Source organism: Microdochium trichocladiopsis (assembly GCF_020744255.1).
Source record: "Microdochium trichocladiopsis strain MPI-CAGE-CH-0230 chromosome Unknown B0I36scaffold_4, whole genome shotgun sequence".
Lineage (NCBI taxonomy): Eukaryota > Fungi > Ascomycota > Sordariomycetes > Xylariales > Microdochiaceae > Microdochium > Microdochium trichocladiopsis.
The window spans coordinates 3,199,974-3,221,501 of record NW_025763547.1 but is presented as its reverse complement, the minus strand read 5'-3'; the positions used below and the strand labels follow the sequence as shown (position 1 = coordinate 3,221,501).

The window sequence follows — 21,528 nt, the reverse complement described above, 5'->3', positions numbered from 1 at the left end:
CGACAACTTGGACATCTCAGCTCGCGCATCTCACCAAAAAGCACACATCTCAGTATCAGTCCAACACGAGCTCCCCTTTGGCCTGCCACTAGGTGCTTTGCTATGCTCTCTGGCCTGTCACTTTGAGAGCCTGCCTCAGAACCTTCAACATGACGCCAGCCGTTCCCGAGACATCAAGCTCCAGTATAGACCTGAAGATCAAGGTAGATACAGCTCCCATAGGCGATATGGAATAGTGGAGTATGGTGCATATGTAGAAACAGACTAACATTCTTAAAGCGTCGCCGTGAGCGTGGTCGAAGGGCACAGAGCGCCTTCAGGAAGCGCCAGGCACAGGCAAAATTTGATCTCGGGACCGAGAACAGCCGATTGAGGGAGGCTCTGCAAACAATCCTGGACGAGGTCCAGGCAGACGATCGACCTGAACTTGTTGCCAAAATCCGGGAAGCAGCGAGCCTACTGGAGGGACTGTCATCTTCCGACCAGACCCAGGAGACTGAAAGTTCCGTCGAGGTTGCCCAGAGTCGGAGCGGCGCCAACTCAGTTATCGACTCCTTACAGTCGACTTATCTGGGATCGGGCAGCGAGCCCGACAGCGACAATGACATGCAGCGACTATCCCGGCAAGTCCAACTAGTGGCAGCATATTCCGAATCTGGTCTCATGGACCGGCAACGAATGGAGATTATAAATGACCCACTCCAGCGAGTGGCCTGTGACAGTTGGCTTGGTACCATCCTTCCTTTTCTAGGGTCTGGGGCATTTACCCTTGCCGGTCGGATTTTCTGGCGCTTGACAGCTCATTGGGAGGCGATGACCAACATGCACCAAGTCGTACAACTGCCAGCACGCTTGCCTGCAGTCCCCATCCAGAGTACTCAGTGGCCAAGCCTCAGGGATCTGATGTACGGTTCAGTCTACCAGGACCTACATGAGTTCGACGTCGAAAGCTGGAAAGATTCTGTTTCTTCCCGCCTGAGCTATAGCCATGGCCACGGCATTCTACCCATACATGACTCAAAGACTCGCAACAAAACACCAGTTCGCTGGCTCACCCCGACCGAGGTGGAACAGCGTATACGTTACGCTGTGGGCAACGAGGTGTTTGCCGTCCTTACCCAGCCGACGTTAGAGCGGTGGGAAAAGTCTGGCGACGTGTTTGCATTCAAACACGGCCCGGAGGGTTCCGCCAGGAAGGAGATGGCCGACGGCGAAGACCTAGTCGATGCCTTGCTGGACTGGGTAGTGGCCAACTACACGTGTTTTGGCGACGGGCCACGGTGGAGTCTGAGACAGTTCGACGAGGGTCTCAGGGAGTGGTGTCTGAGAGCGACGGCAAGGGCAACGGTTCCTTCCCCGGACAAGTGATGGTAATCGTGCAGCCGCCGCACGTATTCACCAAACCCACGACATGTCAAAATGAAGTGTCCTGCCAGGTGATTGATCATCTCAGTGGCTTTGACTGCAAACGGCAATCCTGGCCAGTCGTCGTCTCCATCTCACTGCATTACAACATCGACACCGCCTCACTCCCAGGGTTACGTCAGCACGGAGGCCACAGAGTCTCTCGGAGTCCGACATGCTCAGAAGCCACTGCCGGCAGACGCAAGAGACGTTGCAGGGTTTTCCAAGGGATTGCCGGCAATGGGTTTGCCTCATCCGGCGAGCATTTGAGTTGACTGGCACTGTATTTGTTAGTAACCGTCCATGTATCCTCGAGGGTTCCCAGACGCTGATTGGTCGTCAGCCTCACGACTGGAATGCTGCCCACAATCATTTGGTCATGCACACATTTCCATGGCGCCATCTTGCTTATTCCGGCCTCTACCTTGGCCAGAGTGAGACATTCGAAAGGTTGGCCAGCGGCTTTCAGGGGTTTGCCTCAAAGCTACCCTGGCAAGCCACACATCTAGACACCCCACAACGGTTGTCTTGATTCTGGGTGTTACTGGTTGGACGACCAAGCTCAACTGCCGAGAGACCTCGACGCCTCAAACAGGGCCGACAAGCGCGGCGCCACCCATTTAGCTTCACACTAGGTCCAATACTGACATGTGGGTTTTGTCTGCCGCCTTACTTGCAGCGTTTGCTGCAGACTTATTCACCACTACTGACACACGCGAACAACAGGGAAGGGTCCTAGCCACGCATGGCGCGGTGGCTTGTGTTCGCGGGAAATATGTCAATCTGGAGAAGCAAGACAGGGCGGAAAACCTGCCAAACCGCGCAAGGTATCGGGGTAATGGCGACGCCCCAAACGCCCTGATCGGCAACTACCGCCCGAAGGCGCACTTGACGTAGTTACTCGCATTATGCTCCCTTCTGTTGCCCGCCACGCAGTAATGCGAGACGTCGGTCTTGTCGACGCTAATATCCCGTGAAGCATTCACTAAGAAATTAGGCGGGTGTCCCCCTTGTCAATGATGACCAGTGAAGCTGATTTGAAAGGCAAAAGTGGTGGGACTTCGAGCAGATGGAAAGTAACGTCGGAGGCTTGGCATCTCGTGATATTGCTGCAGCCTGGAGCTGCCCAGAATGATAGGTCTGACTCGAGCGTGTCGTCGCCATGTACACATACAGCCACGGAGTATTTTCTGTATGCAATGCCCTGTTCTTGAGATGAGGCATCAGCCCCTTGAACTAGTCTGTGCTTGACGTAGTCATCATCAAATATATAAGCATCCGCAAATGCTCCTGGCGACGATCTTACCATAACACGATCACCCCACCAACCTTCTTTTTAGCCGTCCCTCTCATCACTGATCTAAAATCAGTCCTCGTGACCATAGTCCCTATCACACTCCTGCGCTACAAAGAATCCTTCTCGGTCCCTCAGGGGTGCCTATAGCTTCTAGCATCGTCAGGTTTCCTTATCCTCATCACATGATCAACATGACTGGCACATCATTCCGCTCCCTAGCGAGCATAATAGCCGTTCTTTCCGCCACATCGCCACTAGCCGTCTTGGCTGTTCCCCAAGCTGTATCCTTGCCGGAAGTGACAAGCAATAGCAATATTGCCAGTCCCACAACAGCAGCGCCGGCCATCACCACAGTCCCGCCAAACGTTGGCCTGGCCTTCACCGAGACCAACAACAACAACGGCGGCGGCGGCGGCGGCGAGAACCTAATCTACCCCGCCCAGCTCTCCTCTCACGCCAACAAAGGCGCCCTCAACATTGCAGCAGTGACCCAGAACGTCGTCCTCGCCGCCGCCATGGCTCAGCCGCCCCAGTACCTGACCATCAAGATCATCAACCGGCACCCGCAGCCCTTGTCCAAGACGCACGCGCGCAACTGGGACAGCCCCACTGCGGTCGCGGGGGACATGAACCCGGGGATCATCGGGACCAAGACCAAGACGAGGTTCGTCGTCCCCACGGGGTGGGCGGGCATGGTCGCGCTGGGGGAGGCGAGGTACGGCACCCCACAGGATGCCAGTCTCATCGAGGCGAGTTTCGTGCGGTGGGACTTTCTAGGGATGGCGGTCGCTGCTGTTGATGTCAGCTATGTGTAGGTTTGCCCCGGGGTTCTTGCCTTGGTCCCCTGACTGGCACACTCTGTCACGGCTCGGCTCATCTGCCGTGTGGACGCTTCACCACCCAATTATGTATCTCTTTTTGCTAACGACACCGATGTATCTATAGTGACGCCTTCACAGTACCAATTGTGTGCAAATGCTCGAAGAAGGTGGTCACGGGATGTAACAAGCCTCTATTTGGCCTTAGTTCGTGCCCTGTGAGTTTGCCCTCCCTACCAGCAACACCCAGCTGATACATTGACCCCCGCTTGCACCTTGAATGATCACCCCCTTCTTGCCCAAGTATACCCATCCCTCCCAAGTATCCATATTCCCATATATCCCCATTCCCTTCAAGCCGACTTGGAACTAATCATTCGAACTCTGCCCGACCAGAACATGTCCGACTACGGCGCATGCTTGAACCCCACACGCCCGTTTCCTGACGGCACCACGGCGTCGCCCTTCTTCGCGCCGTGCCGGGCCGCCGCGTACACGTTTGCCAAGGACGACCTGGCCACGTCGTGCGGCGACTGCCAGTCTGGCAAGATCAAGTGCTGCGTTGGCAAGAAGTGCGCGCCGAACCCGAGGCAGCCGGCCAGGAGAGATCCGACTAATGCTGAGGAGGAGGAGGTGGTGGTAGAAGATGAAGAAGAGGAGGACGGGGATGATGAGTTCGATGATGGTTGGGAGGATGAATATGATGTCGACGACGATGACGACGACGACGATGATTATGATGATATTGACGGGGATGTATAGTGTTTTCATAAAATCGAATTGAAGGTTAGAGCGGTGTGGATCTACATTTCTGGTGCCCTTGACTGCTCTTTTTCTGTTGACTGGCCCGGAACGCAGCATGTCACTCCGCCGCGGCTTTCTAACTCTTCGTTATATGCCCGAGTTTTGGCTATATCCTCCTCTGTAAACTTCTTAGGAATATTCTCCAGATCGGGGTAGACCATATCCCGTCGAGATATATTGCAGCCGTCGGCAGCGAGTAATCTTTCTAGTACTGGTCGACCACCGTAGTACTCTCTAATCTGGGCTCAGTTGAGGCCAATTGCATCACGGACATTCTGATCGCTATCGAAAGTACGAAGCACACCATGATAGCCTAATACACTTATACCATGTCCGTCTGGATCCTTCTTCATTGATCTCTTTATGTCGCGCAGAGACATGTTGTCACCGCCTACAGGTTATCGGTCTGCGGCGGGTTGTTGGGGCATGGCCAGGTCCTGGAGGCGGTTGATATAATTGAATGGTTAGGATAGTTAAGTACTGACATGTAATAGAGTTCAAGGAGAACTTGCTGGAAGTTCGTCCGCCATGTTGCCAGCAAGCGTTGGTGGTGGATGCGAAGACAGGCGAGACGAGGGAGGGAGACTGGAGAGAATATCGCAGTGGTGGTCCGTGACGACACAGGGAAAGGGGATAGAGCCGTACGATAGGCAGGCCCAAGAGCAGAAGCTTATCATGAGAAAACGCGCGCATGTGGACGTGCGGACCGTGCCGCTCCCGCTGGTCTGCGATTTCTACTGACGAGGTCTCTTATATGGTGGTGGCAGTTTGGAGACCCGCATCCAATCTCGTGTTCACCCTGGAATTGTCCTCGCTCGGATGTTGCCGATTTTCATACTCCGCCAACCACACTTATCTTCTGTACCTGGACTAGGGCGGCGCTAGGATAGGGCTGCTGACAAGGTGAGGTTGGCCGGTCCATCTTTGAGCCTTGGGTAACCCACAAGTTCTACGGTTGATACCGTTGGTCCACGCGCCTACTCTTGACAAAGTCGTAAACTGACGAATCGGCCGCTTTGCGGGGACAGCGAATCGAGGTTGAGAAGAGAGACAAGGGCAAATTTGACAAAGACAAGGCAGGTTATCTACTGATACGGGAGCCTTGTAAGTGGAGGGTGGCCCCCTTGCAGCCTTACGAGCTTGCTAGGAGAAGGCGGTATGCGCCTAACTACTAACATGACGATTCGCAATCGTCCCACCAAACTCACTATTACTATGAACCACAGGGATAGACACGCTGTCTCGTACGATAGTAGTTACTCTGACGACCATGGACTTGCTTCAGCATGGTTTCAGTAGCTGATAGCCCCAGTTTGAAGTCGGATTATCGCCGTATATTGTGGAAGATGCCCATGATGAGGTACTAGACGGCACGGATCAATCAATATAAGTACAGAACCGTTCTCCCAGACGCTGAATGATGAAATGAGAGCAGCCATCAAGCCAATTCTCAATACTCATACTTACAAACTTACAAAGACAACATTATCGTACCCTCCAACATGCAAGCCAAACTATTCAAGATCCTTGCTTTTGCCGCCGCGTTTTCGACGGTGCAGTCAGCCCCAGTAGAGACTGCTGGGGACCAGGTCACCCAGGTGCAGGTCAACGGAACCCAAATTAATGAGACTCATGTCAACGAGGCTCATGTCGACGAGGCTCGCGTCGATGATGTGGTACGTGTTCTGATTCAGCATTTCACAAGGAAAAACTTCATATAATGCTGCCTATCGCTTCTCCGAAGACTAACACCGAAGGCTCGTCTCTTCTCAGGCCCCGCAGCAGATCTGCAATAGGGAGGAAGCTCCTCATATCAGCACAAGAGAGATGGAGGGAGACATTTTCGCGCGCAAGTCTTGCAGGGAGTATACCTGCTTCACAGACGCTCAGTGTATCAAATGGGGTTGTCTTGAATGCAACCTTTACTTTACCCCCTGTGGCGATTCATACACGCGCTGCTATTAGCGTATGGCGGAAGGATTGATCACCATGGAGGAGAAGCTTGGAAATGGGTATAGCATAATCTGTGGTACAAGGTCGAATCTATCACGCAGCTTTGCTAGAGCTGGAAATCGTTGTTTGTGCATTGTTCAGATGCCACCTCGACTTTCGTGCGTCGCCAAGTATATATGCTAAGCTTCTCACTCCTGCATGCTAAGCTTTGTGCTGCATCTGACGCCTGCTCTAATCAATGTACGCAGTAACCAATAACCAAACAAGGCACAAGGTAGAGTGGTCCGAGCGGGAGTCAGTCTTTACGACGCTTCATGAGGGGACCTGCCGATTCCTACCCCGTAAGAGTCTCGGACGACACCCATATTCTGCCTGACTAAGAGCCCACTACTAAGAATCGTAGCCGTAAATATCAGAAGGAAGAAATTGTGGCACCAAAAGAAATATCTATAGAGGCTGCATCCTCGGACATACTCTCCCCTTATCTTGGCGATAAAACTAAACTCTTGGAGTCTGTGTCAGCTTCTGCATATTTAGATAGGGTCAGGTCCATGGCACGCGCTATGACGACCAACAAACACACATCAGCCATCGACATTCATTGTCCTTGCTCTAGGATATGCATGGCTGACTGTGCCAGAATGGCCCTTATGGACATCGGCTGGGAAATGATGCTGCTGGGATGGTCAAAACTTCCAACTCGTCGTCCTATGATGAGGAAGTCTTCATTCACCCTCTTCTTGAACAGATTGGCAACATGATGTTCCTGTACAGCGCGCTGCTCCTGCTCCTTGACATCTTCTCCTGCTTAGCCACGGCTCAGAGCCCGCATCCCGCAGGCCATGGTGGTCTTCGGCTTTGCGAGCCTACAAGCTTACCGCTAGCTCCTTTTGTAAGTCATCGTAATTTTGGGCTGCGTGGAAGTGGAAGTCAGAACCACGGTCGCGATCACTAGATTGTGATAGTCTTCTCGCCGAGTTGTCTACACTTTACATGTCGTTGCAAGAACGGAGCCATTATTACACGCCTCGCAATAACGCCTTGTTGTGCTGAAGCAGGTGAGAATTGCACTGATCGGGTCTTAAACAACACAGCCCGCTACCGGGGAAATGTGTATCGCCGCCGACAGACGGAGGCGGTGTTTTAGGGCGACAGAAGCATCGGAGATGTCTTTCATCACCTAGCAACGTTCCAGAACACAACCAGCCATGGAACTCAGTGCCGTAGTCACAGGACGGATGCAATTTTGACCCGATCGGAGATACCATCTGTTCCATCCTCACATAATATAAAGAAAGTTGAACACAACCTCCATGAACATTGCCCGGACATGTACAACAGCCACACAACAATATTCAACCGCAACAAATCCCATTCGAGATGGCCGTCCTTGAAATGTGCAGCTCGACCGAGCACCACGAAACCACCACCACTTCCAGCTGGACGGCCCTGCCCATCGAAATTCGTGACACAATCCTCGGCTATGTCACATCGGAAAAGTACACCGGCTGGTCGACTCTCGCCTACGTCAGCCGCGACTGGCAAGCCCACATCGAGAAAATCAACTTCCGCAGCATAAGACTACGACAGCAATGTCTCGACTGCTTCGCACGTATCTGCAGCGCGCCGCGCATTCCCAGACTCATCAGGCACATCCACCTAATCGTCGAACTGCGTCGCTACTCGGCCGAGCATGCCGAGTGGCTGGATGCCGTGCCCACATTCGCTCCGTCCAGAATCGTCGACGTGTCTGTGAAGGAGCTCCTGAAGATTCTCAGCAGTTGGGAGAAGTCGGGCGATCTGACCCTCGAGCTGCACGCATACTCCCCGAGCGACGAAGAAAATTGGTTCAGGCCACTACTGCTCAACTCTGAACCGGAGGACATTGAGGACAGCCAAGGTCCCGTCCATTGCGATAATTATGACTCGGACTCGGACGACGAGTACGCATACGAGGAGGAGGATGCACACGAAGACGATAACCATGAGGAGGAATCCAACGAAACACGATCCGAGCGGAACCCTGAGGCTTCCGGATCTACAGACCCCTCAGTGCAGCAGTATTATTGGGAGGTATTTTCCCCAATCCAACCATTCGCAGCAACGCCCCGCGATACGATCAACAAGATATACCGACCCATCATCCTCGAAAACGGCGAGCACCAGCCAATCATACGAGTCAGCGCAGTCACGAGACTGGTGATACTACGACAGCTGCGCCGAACGCTGATGCCAAGAAGCCTCAAGTTCCTGATGGAGAGCTTCGGTCAAAACCTAGAGCACATCGAGTACGAGCCGTGGGCATCTTTCGAAAGCGATGCACAGCGCCAGGCTCGAGCAGAAGGTAAGCACTGCACCTCCCACCTCATTGTTTCCCGCTACTTTCCTGCCCGAAGACTAACCTTCTGACTTAAACAGAACTGGCTTCTACGCTATACCACCCGTGCCTGGACAAGCTGAAAAGCCTGACCCTCTTCGAGGAGGCCCAGCACTTGTACAAGTTCCGATACGGCCGGAACTCGACCGAGTACATCGACAAGGACGCGACCGCCCTCCTGACGCCCTACGCAGTCGACTACAGGACCGGCCTGGCGGCGAGCCTCGCCCGGCGGAGCCTGGCCCTCGAGCACCTCTCGGCCTCCTTCATGGTGTGCGCCGAGTCCTTCTTCGCCAAGTGCCTCCCGGAGTGGACGTGGCCGAAGCTGCGCACGTTGTCGCTCACAGCGCAGCTCCTCGGGCCGCTGGGCGAAGAAGCCATGCGGGACCACTCAGACGACGACGACGAACACCGCCGCATGGTGCTGGACTGGCACCTGCGCCGTGTCGCCGAGGTCGCGCGGCGGATGCCCAAGCTCGAGACCCTGGTGCTGTGGACCGGCGGGGAGCTGCATGCCTGCGCGTTCGTCTACCAGCGCTGCTGTGCCAAGGAGCGGCATGCCAGACTGACGTGGCGAGGGACGGAGTGGTCTGAGCTGGCCGGATCGGTGGTCAGGGCGTGGCAGAAAACGGCTCAAGTTCATGCGGGAGACATCGTGCTGGGCGACATTGTGGTCTGTCACGAGCGCGTCTCTGCCGAGCTGGTCGGGTCGCATGCGGATGCCATCTATCATCTGGCATTGCCGTGTCAGGTGGTGAACCCCGTGTCGCTTTGGCAGATGCAGAAGGAGGCGACCCCGTATTATGATGTGAGCGGAACGTGGCTCTGAGGTTGAACAGTCATAGGAAATTAAATTGTGGAGGTTTGTTGTCATGTGAAAAGTTTGATCCAGGTTTCAGCCATACAGACGGGCGTTGGATATTCCCAAGGTTCACATATCGGGACAATTATATCTTTGGACAAAGGATTTGAAGCTTCTTATCGGTCCACCCTTTGATCTCCATGTGCGTGTGTTCTTGGAAGTGTAATGCAGAGATCAGTTTATGCACCATGAAAGTGGGCAGGTCATGTGAAGAGCCCAGATTTTGCATCCAGTTGCTAGGCAAGGCTTCTTTGACCCGTGATGGAAGACACGTGTATGTGCTCGCAGACGGAGAGAGACTTGGAACTTGTGGATCATAAATTTGTGCTGCTTCGTTGTGCCCCGATTCCAAAGTGCGAGCCCAGAAGAATATCTTGGCATTCCTTAATGAAAGATACGCCAGCAGTTCTGCCAGCAGGAACTAAAACTGTGGCGATGGTTATTCTATCTCTGTAACAAAGGCTGCTGTCGACAACTTCGAGAGCGATGCCGAAGACTACGAAGACCTAGTGCGACTGATTGTGAATCTACGCGCCGAGGAGCATCGTCCGACAAGTAGAGTTAAGACATATGAGATCTTGCCACGACTACAGAGGACAGCCACATCGTGAGTTCCTTCCCAAGTATCCATCTATGCTGCGAGGGACGGCGAAAGGGACTGGTCCCCGCTGTCACTTGGCTGTTTGGAGATACCGCGCTCTATATTCTTCATCTCGTCGTCCATCACGGAAAGGCGCAATCGATCCGCACAGTCCTGGAGGATGTAAAACAACTCGATCTTGTACCAGGCGTTGCTCTCGTTCCATATTGCCGGACACAGCTCTAGCAGTCTCGATTAATAGACTTCACTGAGTTGCGTCACGTCGTATCCCATCCTCTCGTACCAGTAAGAGAAGCATTTGCCCTCGCTGTCGAGCTCTCTCGTTGAACGAAGTCTCCGACGCTCGTCGTCAGACTCGTCGGGATATTTGTCCCGCTGGGGCTCCTCATACGGCATGTAGTCTCTTACCCGCAGGAATGTTGGCATGCATAACGTGGCCCAGAGCGGCACGGCGGAGACACACTGCCAGTCCAGTATGCCCGTGATTCGGCCGTCTTCGTCGATGAGGATGTTATATAGATCAAGGTCGTCGTGATGTAGGAAGGTCGACTCTGCGCGATCATCAGCCTGCCCATCTTCGACCGGAAACAGTTTGGATATCAGGACTCGCATTCTCTCGGCAGTTTCCATGCCTTTGTCTAGCTGTTCCTGGCTCGCCCAGTCACTTATACCGACTGTCTGCTCGTAGGCGATGATCTGGAACTCCGCCTCAATCCATTCGCGACTGTTGCGAAAGGGGCCACGAGCAGCACCGTGATCGAGTTCATCGTTGAGGAAGAACGCACTGGAGACCAGTGGGCCTAGCTTCGGTGTCACAGCCACCCCTCCTCTAGCAGGCTCGCCCTGGCCCTCTCCAACTTCAAGAATGGTGTCCATCGTTCCAATCCTCTTGAAGCCGCTGCTCAGTCGGATGAGTTGTGCTTGGTACCCTGCAAGCATCTCCGCAAAGGCAACCTTGCTATGCCACGGCAGCTTGCGCCATATTCGCCACGCTGGGATTCCTCGCATCCGCTTCATCAGGATCCATTCGAAGCCGATCTCGTTGTTGTTTGTGTCGTCCCACGCCAATACTTCCGGAACGGGGATGTTCGGCGCATGGGCGGCCAAGTAGCGCATGGTAGCGACTTCGCCTCGGACCTTGAGCCTGGGATAGACGGGGAGCGAGACGCTGATGACGAGGTCGCCCTCTTGGAAGCCTTCATTGTCGTAGTTGGGCAGGTCCTCGTCTCTGCCTCTTTCGTTGTCCTCCTGCGCATGGCCGTCGATAGTCGCAATGGAAGTGCCAATAGAAGTGGCGGGTGAAGTGGAAGTGGAACTGGCAGTGTCGATCGATTCTGCGATGGTGCTCTCGGTAGGGGTAGGGCTCGCAACGGTGGCGCTGGTGCGTACAAAGTACAGTTCATTGTATCTGAAGTCGTCGAAGTATGATACCTTGCAGGTTCCGTGTGCTGGGATGGCAAGGACGCTTCGGCACAATTTTTCAATCGCAGATTTCGATGGCCTCTTGTCCCATCTTGCCTCAGCACGGGGTTCGTCATCCCACTGGGCAGCTGGCCGCCAGTCCAGACCGTGCTGAGGACCGCGATTGCTCGCCATTGGGGTCGAGGGTGGTGCGACAGACGCGCTGCTGTGCTCTGCTGATATATGGAACTATGCCTTGGCACTACTGGTTGAGGCTGTGGAGTTTCTAAAGCTGCTTTGATATGCGCGCGGAATCAAAGGGATGGGTGTTAACGCACTCGTTTGGTCGAGGCTCGGATGGTTGCAGGCTGCTCAGTCAAAGAATGTAAACAAGCCTCAAGTTAGTCATGTTTTGAGAGCCCATGGGACGCAGACGGTTCTGCAAACGGCAGCCACGACTGTCATGACATCTGAACAGCAGCAGCGGCACCCCGCAGATCCCACAAACACACAAGGACAAGGGCAACCACAGAGACATCTGTCTGCAAACGAGGAAACGGCCCACTCATGGAACAGCACTCTTTAGTGAGTCTATTATATATGTTCAACACTATAAGGTACGCATTGTTTATGCACCAAATTCAAGAATGCCTGCTAATCGTCATAAAAAGATCTGCTCGGCTACCTCCCCAGCATCCTTGTCCCGTCCGGTCCCAGACCTCTAGGCTTGATCTTCGACGGGCCCGACTCCATGGGAATCCACTTCATCTCAGCGTCCCACGTGCCGGCCTTGGTGTAGTCGTACTCCGACGTGCCCTGCATCCAGCCGAACCGGAAGTACTCGTTGAAGCCCTTGTGCCCACCAGTGCTCGCGATGCTGGTACTGCCGTTCCCCGTGATCTCGGCATCCCGGGTCCAGACGAACCACGAGTTCGCAGGGTCGTCAAAGTATCCCCGGAACCGCTCGACATCGTTGACGAGGATGCTGATCCCATCAATGCTCGGATCTGGCGGGGCGTCCCAGGTGAACTCGATGCGGCCGAGCGTTGCGTTAATGCTGGGTGGGAGGAGGACGGGCAGCGCGGAACCCAGCTGGGCGTCTCCTTGCAGGGCATAGCTGGTCTGAAGAAACGGGTCAAAACCCCAGCGCGCGATGCCGTTGATAAACAATCCCAGCAGAATACCCTGGTACAACAGCGACGGGCGGGTCTGCATGCTCGTGCCGGGCAGGAGGAGCAGCGCGAGGATGTAGTGGTGGATGCGCAGGTTGAGGTTCGGTAGGACCAGACACACCACAATAGACAGGATGAACAGCCCGTAGAGTTGCAGGTACTTCAGCAGCCGACCTTCCTGTCGGAAGAACCAGATCTGGCTCACGATTATGCAGAACAGGACAATGACAATGATGGCCAGCGCTGCCTTCGCGCCGGGCTGCTGCTGCAAGTCGTGGCCTGTGAGCCGCTGGATCGGGATGAAGTCAAACGTGTAGTTGGTCAGCGCGCCGACCCAGAGGCCCCCAAGCCAGAGAACAACTTTCTCAACCTGTGCGGTCAGACCGCGCAGAGTGCGCCGCACGCCCATCTTGTCATAAAACACCCAGGCCATGAACATTGACGGCAAGAACTTGCCCAGGATGTCGGTGAAGTTGGCCACCGTGCTGCTCGTCGAGGGCGGATCCGACGCCAGGCCGACCTGCCAGAACGCCACGATGAAGGAAACGAAAAAGAACGCGGCCGAGGACGTGGTGAACAGGCCCAACACCGTGGTGAAGACGACGGAGACGGCGAGGACGGCCCACCTGGGGTCGTACGAGCTGCACTCGACCGGCGTGAAGACGTATGTCATGGGGAAGTACGAGTCGAAGCCAAAGCTCGCGATGCCATTGGCCACGGACGCGGGGAAGTTACTCCCCGCGCCAATCTTGGACACCACGCCGCAGCCGCCCTGGGCGTTGTTGATGACGCCCGCGTGGATCGCGGCGCCGCAGATGTACGAGTCGCCGCGGTACACGGGCACGTTGTCCGTGGCGGCGCTCGGCCCGCCGACGATGAACGGCGCATAGACGACCTCCTGCGCGCCCACTGCCCGCGGGTTGAGCGTCTGGTACGAGGCGCAGTTGGCCGGGCACCGGAAGGGGAACCCGCTGCTGTTGAACGGGCGGCAGTCCATGCCGTCGAGCCCGCAGGCGTTGTTGCGCGACCAGTAGATCGTGCCGCAGGAGATGTCCTGCGGCTCGCCCCAGTAGGGGATCTCGGCGACCTGCTGGCCGGACCACAGCACAAGGGAGAAGGTGAGGATCCAGGCCGCGCAGAAGGCCATGAAGAGCCAAACGCGGTGCTTGTAGCGCGGGAGAAACCTGTCGAGGAGCTTGATGGGCGCATGCTGGACGGCCGGCAGCAGGGGCGTGATCTTCCAGTCCTTGGGCTCTGCAGGCCCGCGGATCCAGGCCGCTGTCTTTGTGCCTACGGTGCGCACCGGCTGAGGCACCCAGCGCCACCGGGAGCCAGTGCTCGCCTCGTCTTGCGCCTGCGCATATCGAGGTAGCCGATCGGAGTCGTCAGTGTCGTCTGCGTTGGTCGTTCGGAACGAGTCGACATCGGGGGGGTTGAGCGGCGAGGACGACGAGTTGTCCGGGATGGGAGGGAGGACCCGGATCTCCTCGCGAGTGGCGGTTGCCTTGGGCTGAGACATTGCGCTGAGTGCGCTGAGTGCGCTTCTGGTGGCGTCAGTCGGGCGTTAGACAGATGTTGACATCGCCATGGAAGCAAGACGACAATTGCAAGGCGGGCGTAGTCGAGGCGGGTAAAGAAGGAGGCTTACTGTTGGCCCGGCCGGGGCTGTGGGCGATGCTGGAGGCTGGACGCGCGGGGGCACGGCAAGCCAAGAGGTCCCAAGATCGCCACCAACACGAGGTGAGCGGTTTGGCCTGTAGCCTTGTCTGCCCAGCTGTCCCGGGGGTACCTAACGCTGCGACACCACAGTCGTCCGGTCCAGACAAACTAGCAGCACAAGTTGGACCTGCGCATTCTGCTGCTGTTTTCTGTATGCGCCTCCATTGACTTTATCTGAGCCTTCGGATACGAGGCAAGATTAAGCTTTACACTCCGTAGAGGCTGGCTAGCTGTAGTGGTCATCAATGATTGGAGGGGACGCCGCACACATACGCGGCCCGCGCAGGGTCCAGAACGACGGAATGCCAGCTTCCGGGTGGTGGAAGCCAGCCGATCCTCGCCCCTCCAGATCTGTCTCGGCCAATCAGCAGCTGCCAGTCTTAAAGTGGAGACGGCTGGACCTGCATGTCAAGAACTCTGAAGAACATTTTAACGAGGTGCACAAAGAATGTAGATGAGGAGTGTTTATGAGAAATATGATGCATGATGTAAAGGAAAGGAATTGAGAGTAATTCTGAAGTTCAATCCTTCTCATAACCGAAGTTTGCAAATCAAGATCGTGTCAAATCGGCGGCACTGTCAATGACTGCCGCCACGCAAAAGTAGTCTGCTAAAGAAATCTGCCCGACTCCGCTGCCTGATGACCCTCTCACGCATCAGTTCCAGACATCGTCAGCCCGCCAACGCGACAAAACTCGGCTTTGTTCTGCGCAAAACAGAACAACTTGGAAATCACGACTTGCCGAGCCAGCATCACTGAAGCTCTTGCGGCGGTCGGGCACTTCCACCACAGCATTTCGTTTTTGGCCACAGTATCCGATCCCGCACTGCCCCGCCAAAACACCAGGGCCTGTTGAGCCTCAAGAGGCCAAACGGATGATGGATCCTGCAGTGCCCATTGCACCAGCATCGGGAGGAGGCAGAGGAGCGGAGCACACGGCATCATTGCAGACAATGCTGTTCGAAATACTCAAGAACGTTAAGCTCGACCACGGCGCCGCACGGGTTGGCCGGCTGGCCCTGCCCCGCCAGCGCGCGAGATTGCCCATCGACACGCCCAACTTCATCGCCATCACCTCGCGCGGGTCCGTGCCTCACATGACGCCCGATGTCGTTACGAGGCATACACAGCTGGCAGGGGCCTACATGGCTCTCGAGGACTGTGAGCTTTTTGTCCCTGGGGCTTCACAGAAGCGACTGAATTGCTAACGTCACAACGCAGTCGTTGAGCTGTCACAAAAGCGCAAGTCTCCAGCGCTCTACAAAGCCTCGGCCGTACTAAACGGTGGCTTGAACCAGACTTCATCACCGCCATCAGAAACCGATACCAGCAGCACCAGCACCAGCAGCAAGGGAGCACTGCACTTTTACACCGCCACCCCGCCATCACAGACGATTGTCCTCGCCGCGCGGCGGCACCCGGCCGTCACGGCGCCGATGGGCAACGGCGTCGACTACGTCTCGCTCTTCACGTCTACGGGATTCCAGAAGCTCAAGGTCGACGATTACTGCGACGCGGTCGCCGACGTGCGGCCTGATGTCGCGGTGCCGCTGGCCGACCTGACGTACGGATATGCCGAGGCGGGGAATCGCTTGGCGAACCCGAAACGGCAGCTACGCATGGTGGAGAGGACGGAGGACTGGGTGGCCAACTTCTTTGCGCGGTGCACCGGTGGTGCTGGTGGTGGTGCAGCAGGAGCGGGCAAAAAGGTGCTCGACAACACGGCCGTGTTTGCGCCCACACTGCCGGTGCCGTACTCGATGCAGTGGGATTACCTGAACCGGCTCAGCCAGGACCACCGCGAGCACATATCAGGTCTTGCGATATACGACGCGGATATCCTCGCCGACCTGGGCGATTATCCCGCTCTCACGCCACTGCCGAGGATGTCGATGGACTTCTTCATGTCACCGCATAACATACTGAGACAGGTCCAGCTGGGCATGGATTTGTTCACTGTGCCGTTCATCAACACTGCTTCTGACGCGGGAATTGCCATGACTTTTCAATTCTTGCCGCCAGCAGGAGACAACACGGGCACGGGCGTCATGCCACTTGGCATAGATATGTGGTCCGAGACGCATAGAGTGGCTGTGAAGCCGCTGCTCGAAGGGTGCACTTGCTACGTCTGCACGAAGCACCACAGGGCATTCTTGCAACATCTGCTCAACGCAAAGGAGATGCTCGGCTGGACGCTGCTGCAGATCCACAACCATCACATCGTGAGCCAGTTCTTTGCAGACATACGGAAAGTGCTTAGCGAAGAGTCGCCGGAGACTTTCGACGACTACTGCAGACAGTTCCAACTGAGATATGATAGCGAGCTGCCCAAGGGCACTGGCGAGCGACCAAGGGCTCGGGGTTACCATTTCAAGGCCGAGGCAGGCCAGGCAAAGATAAACAAGCCTGCCTGGGAGAAATTTGAAGCTTCAGACTCACAGCTCAATGCGGGCTTGGAACGGGTCTCGGCAAAGGGACAGGTCGGGTCCGTGGCTACTGGCGCTGCTCTTGAGGGGACAGAAACACCAGTCGTGCCAGAAGGGACCGCTAGCGAATTGGTTGAGAAAGGCTTTGCGGAAGTAGATTCCGGAAAAACATAGACTTGTGGAGCCCTGGATCAGATAGTTGGTTGATGGACAACGGAAAAACATGAACTTGCTTCCTGACCCTTCAACAAGTGGAACACGTGCAAAGCAGTCAAGGTTGTTGGTTGAGGTCACGACGCTCCGATAATTGGAAATTGTCAACCAAGCCGCCTGTCGGCCATGGCCCCATAGTATTACCGGGTTTGGCGGCGTCTGGAATCCGAAATGCAGCCTGAGAGTGCTGCAGGTGCCTTGCACATCCGATAGTCATTTCTCTTTGCGGCCACTTACGCCGTAACTCCCGCGGATTGGGACGGTCAGCTCCTACTTGGTCAAGCTTCCAAGCCGTCGAACAGGTGGTCTCCACTTGTGTGCCATTGGGCCGGGGTTTGGAAGACGCTGCGTTCCGAGCACGTGGGCTGTGTGACAATCGCGAGGGGTGTAAGTGCCAGTGACAAGGCTACAACGGGTCTGCGTCGCATTGGTTCCTGAGTTGCGTTACCTTGATCTGCAGATGTCGAAAAGCATGCCTCGAATTGCTTGGTCTTGCCTTGTTACACCACTCAAATACGGGACTCGGCCGAGGATAAGCATGGAGGGTTGCCGGCGCCGTATGATGCTTGAGAGTGGGTTTACTGCAGCAGACAAACAAGACTTGAACAGCCAGAAGGCCTTGCTTTGGAAAACGCGATGTTGGCTGATCTATCCTGTGGTAAAGAGTGCCCGTATACGACGACTTTGCGTCCTGCTTTCGCTCGGTGACCTAGACAGGAATAAGCAGAGCCTGTGGCGGTGATTTCTGAGCCATGATTGGCTGCCCAAGTCAGCGCTGCAGGCTTTCTGCAGGCCACATGCTCAGTCGCGGTCCAGCTTGCACGGTTTCCGTGTGTGGCTGCGATGCGGCGGAGGTGACTGGAACTCAGCGTTGTGCTGGCCTGCTGGATCCATGTCTGAGCTGAGTGCCTGTGGCAGAATGCGGGAGAGGCTCTGACAAACGAGCTCAGCTCTTTCGACATGGCGGCTGCCCGCCGGAGGCCTTAGGATGAAAGTGCGGGCGATCTGTAAAAGCCCATGGGGGGTGGCATAGCTCATCTCACGCCTTGGCTCGATGAGGCAAGTCGGCTTGGGCGAGGGTGCAGTCCAGCGTTGATGTCGATTTAGTGCTCGGGGAGGCAAGTGGAGCAGCTGCGCCCCTCGTCAGTGGCTGCCGTAGCTCCTTCCCTGGGAGCCATTTTGAGAAGGGACGAGGTTTAGCAGCCAATCAGAAGCCTCAATTCCCCCACGTTGCCCTACGGGCCTGCCAAGGCTGCCGGCTGCCAAGCCGAGCGCGGTGCCCCGCAAACCACTAACAGACATGGGTGTGCTCAAGTGCGTGCTCCCGCGCAACAACCTGGGAAACCCGTCTGTCGAGAGCCTGCCAGAGGCCATATGCAGCCTGGGGATAACAGGTGTGATCGCCATGAGTGCTCACTCCGAGACGGGCACTCACACAGCGTTGCAATGGGCTGGTTGCAATGGGCTAGTTGCATCTACATCATGATAGATCCATGGGTCAACTTATAAGCATCCAGCTCCGGCACAGCGCCAATACTCGCACCGCTTAAGCACGATATGAGCCGAGGCTCATGAAGCAAATCCAATGACGAACAGCAAAGATGACCCCTGCCGGCGTGGCACGCACGATCGAGAAAGCTCAGTAAAGTATTTGGTTGCCATTTCCCTGGCAGGTAGCCCGCAGATTCAGACGTTGCCAGCACGTGCGGCCAGTCGAACCAATCACACCCATGCCCCTGGCCCGGCAGCCTTCCACCTGGTCGGAGCATACCGCTGCCGCCTCTTCCTTTCTCAGGCTAATCCCACAAACAACAACAACCACGAACCAACACCGCCAGCCAAAGCCCCCCACTCCGTCAATAGCACCCGGCTTGGGCTGCGTCAACTTGCATGGCCGGCGGTCTTGGCGCGCCTGCAGGCCTCGAGCTCCGAGATGAGACGCCATGCACAAACCTCGTCAATACTGGAAATCCCCAAATGCCAGCCCAGCCATGCCAAGCATCCACGGTCGCACTGCAGGGCAGCTTCCCGTCGATCGCTCAGGCGAGGACCCTGACAGCTATTTAGTCGCGCCCGCTCGCTCGCCGTCCTCGTCTCTATGCTGGAGTTGTCACTCACCTGCGAGCTGCCTCCCGCCCAGTCCCTCTCAGTCGTTCAATCGATCGTGACTTGGCAGTCCAGACCAGCACACCATGGGTCGCTTCACCTCCATTGCTGCTTCGGCGGCTCTCCTCGCCCTCGCCTCGGCCCAGACCTTCCAGCGCCTGGGAACGTGCCCTACCCTCGGCTGTATCCTGCCCCCGGACCAGGCCGACTTCTTGCCCGGCCAGTACTTTGACCTTCGTTTCGAGGTCCACGCCCCGGTCAACGGCTCCGAGGCCTTCAACAATGGCGTCCCTGATGAGCAGTTCTCCGTGTCCATTACCAAGGAGGGTGGTGAGACCAAGAGCATCACCGAGTTCTTCAAGGTGAAGGAGCCCGCCCTCGAGAAATGGAACTTCACGTGGTACGAGGACCTCTTCGCTGTTGACGCCAAGACCCCCTCGCTTGTCAACGTCGCCTCCAAGGTCTTCCGCCAGCTCGCCATCTACGAGCCCGGCAACTACGCCGTCACCCTCAACTTCTACGGCTCCGAGCAGACCGTCGCCAATTGGGTTGTCCGCCCTCTGGCCACCAAGCGCAAGGCCAAGAACGTCATCCTCTTCATTGGTACGCGGCCATAGTCCTGCTAATATTGCTATTGGGTGATTCCAAACTAATTAGAGCACAGGTGATGGCATGACCACCAACATGATCACTGCTGCCCGTCTCCTTGGCCACAAGAGCATCAACGGCAAGTACCAGTCGCTTCTGAAGCTCGATGAGTTCCCGGTTATTGGCCACCAGATGGTAAGCACGGCCCCTAGTTCTACAGTACATTCGCGACAGGCAAAGGCTGATTGGAAATTTAGACCCACTCCATCGACAGCTTCATCACCGATAGTGCCAACTCTGCCTCTGCTCTGTACTCCGGTCACAAGAGTACTGTCAACGCTATGGGTGTCTACGCAGACTCCTCAAAATCCACCTTTGATGACCCCAAGGTCGAGACCATCATCGAGCTGCTCGTCCGCATCTGGGACTCCGCGTGGGGCGCCGTCTCCACTGCTGCCATTGCTGATGCCACCCCGATCGCCCTAGCTGGCCACTCCCGCTCTCGCTACGACTACGGCTATCTTGTTGAGACCACCCTTAACGGCCTCTCCAACTACACTTGGACCAAGAGCGGAGGCCCTGACGTCTGGTTCGGTGGTGGTGCCGAGCAGTTCTACCCCGGCAAAGACAGCTTCAACGGCCAAGACTACTACGCCAAGTTCGCCGAGGCTGGCTACGCCATTGCCAACAACAAGACTGCTCTAGCTGCTCTTGGCAATGACAAGCGTGCTCTCGGCATCTTCTGCAAGGTAAGCACGGCTCATTGACTGCCAGCGCACACTAAGGAGAAGTAGCTTAGCTAACACGCGAACAGTCTCACTTCCCTGTCTGGCTTGATCGCAATGTCCTCAAGGACAATCTCTCGGGCTTCAAGAACGACCCCTTCGCTGGCAAGGAGCCTGCTCTTGACCTCCCCGGCCAGAAGGAGATGACTCTCAAGGCCATTGACATTCTGCACAAGCGCGGTGGCGACAAGGGTTTCTTCCTCATGTCTGAGGCTGCGTCCATTGACAAGCAGATGCACGCTCTGGACTACGACCGTGCTCTCGGTGACCTCCTTGAGCTTGATGACACCGTCCGTGCCACAATTGCCCACCTCGAGGAGATTGGCGAACTCGAGAACACTCTCGTGCTTGTCACCTCTGACCACGGTCACGGCTTCGACGTCTTCGGTGGCGCCGACACCAAGTACCTGACCGAGGCCACTGGCGACCGCCAGAAGCGCCGTGCCGTCGGCACCTACGCCGAGTCTGGCCTGTCTCAGTACACCGTGCCCGTCGAGGGCGTCTCGTACGGCACTGGCCCCAACTTTCCCGTCAACTGGGACCCACGCTACGCCATTGCCTCCGGCTTCTCTGCCAACCCTGACCACCGCGAGAACTACAAGCTCAACCCCAAGCCTCGTAAGGTTGTCGAGGAGCTCGTTGATGACGACTACTACGTCAACCCCAGCGACGCTCCTGGCGGCTTCGTCGTCAACGGCACCCTCCCCGTCTCTGAGTCTTCGGGTGTCCACTCGCTCACCGATGTCGCTGTCTTTGCCATGGGCCCTTGCCAGGAGACTTTCGGTGGAGTCTACGGCAACATTGACATCTTTTACAAGATGGCCAACTGCCTTGGCCTTGCCCGCCCTGACGCTGGCAAGGGCGGGAGCTGCGGCAGCCACTAAATAACTTGCTTGCATCGAAGTCGTTCGCTTCTTGCCATCGGGTTGTGTAAAAGCACAAAGAAAAGTAGAATAATGTAATACATACACAAGATTACAGATGTGCTGTACTAACCAATG

General features: G+C 56.1%; 8 protein-coding genes across 8 annotated transcripts; 5 read left to right on the top strand and 3 right to left on the bottom strand.

Moving 5' to 3' along the window:
• Positions 1–149: 149 nt before the first annotated feature.
• Positions 150–1,368, top strand: B0I36DRAFT_348636 (uncharacterized protein; the record flags this gene model as incomplete). The annotated part of the gene is made up of 2 exons (XM_046156709.1): positions 150–203; positions 280–1,368. The coding sequence occupies 2 exons, from the start codon at positions 150–152 to the stop codon at positions 1,366–1,368; spliced, it is 1,143 nt and encodes a 380-aa protein (XP_046014431.1).
• A 1,524-nt stretch (positions 1,369–2,892) lies between these two features.
• B0I36DRAFT_362244 (uncharacterized protein) lies at positions 2,893–6,119 on the top strand (the record flags this gene model as incomplete). The annotated part of the gene is made up of 6 exons (XM_046158621.1): positions 2,893–3,512; positions 3,647–3,737; positions 3,916–4,275; positions 5,352–5,427; positions 5,803–5,999; positions 6,081–6,119. The coding sequence occupies 6 exons, from the start codon at positions 2,893–2,895 to the stop codon at positions 6,117–6,119; spliced, it is 1,383 nt and encodes a 460-aa protein (XP_046014430.1).
• Positions 6,120–7,656: 1,537 nt separating this feature from the next.
• On the top strand, positions 7,657–9,482 carry B0I36DRAFT_362243 (uncharacterized protein; the record flags this gene model as incomplete). Its single annotated transcript, XM_046158620.1, has 2 exons — positions 7,657–8,620; positions 8,695–9,482. The coding sequence occupies 2 exons, from the start codon at positions 7,657–7,659 to the stop codon at positions 9,480–9,482; spliced, it is 1,752 nt and encodes a 583-aa protein (XP_046014429.1).
• Positions 9,483–10,350: 868 nt separating this feature from the next.
• Positions 10,351–11,712, bottom strand: B0I36DRAFT_408247 (phosphotransferase enzyme family-domain-containing protein; the record flags this gene model as incomplete). The annotated part of the gene is made up of 1 exon (XM_046161861.1): positions 10,351–11,712. The coding sequence occupies one exon, from the start codon at positions 11,710–11,712 to the stop codon at positions 10,351–10,353; it is 1,362 nt and encodes a 453-aa protein (XP_046014428.1).
• A 369-nt stretch (positions 11,713–12,081) lies between these two features.
• B0I36DRAFT_321735 (LCCL domain-containing protein) lies at positions 12,082–14,333 on the bottom strand. Its single transcript, XM_046153752.1, has one exon. The coding sequence runs from the start codon at positions 14,206–14,208 to the stop codon at positions 12,199–12,201; it is 2,010 nt and encodes a 669-aa protein (XP_046014427.1). The 5' UTR covers positions 14,209–14,333; the 3' UTR covers positions 12,082–12,198.
• Positions 14,334–14,896: 563 nt separating this feature from the next.
• Positions 14,897–15,820, bottom strand: B0I36DRAFT_321732 (uncharacterized protein). Its single transcript, XM_046153751.1, has 2 exons — positions 15,631–15,820; positions 14,897–15,570 (listed from the first exon to the last, which is right to left on the bottom strand). The coding sequence occupies exon 2, from the start codon at positions 15,352–15,354 to the stop codon at positions 15,058–15,060; it is 297 nt and encodes a 98-aa protein (XP_046014426.1). The 5' UTR covers positions 15,355–15,570; positions 15,631–15,820; the 3' UTR covers positions 14,897–15,057.
• Positions 15,363–17,009, top strand: B0I36DRAFT_362240 (tRNA-guanine(15) transglycosylase-like protein; the record flags this gene model as incomplete). Its single annotated transcript, XM_046158619.1, has 2 exons — positions 15,363–15,570; positions 15,631–17,009. 2 exons carry the CDS (start codon positions 15,363–15,365, stop codon positions 17,007–17,009), a joined length of 1,587 nt encoding a protein of 528 aa, XP_046014425.1.
• A 2,231-nt stretch (positions 17,010–19,240) lies between these two features.
• Positions 19,241–21,411, top strand: B0I36DRAFT_241318 (alkaline phosphatase H; the record flags this gene model as incomplete). The annotated part of the gene is made up of 4 exons (XM_046149833.1): positions 19,241–19,757; positions 19,819–19,937; positions 20,000–20,491; positions 20,557–21,411. 4 exons carry the CDS (start codon positions 19,241–19,243, stop codon positions 21,409–21,411), a joined length of 1,983 nt encoding a protein of 660 aa, XP_046014424.1.
• Between the last annotated feature and the right edge of the window lie 117 nt (positions 21,412–21,528).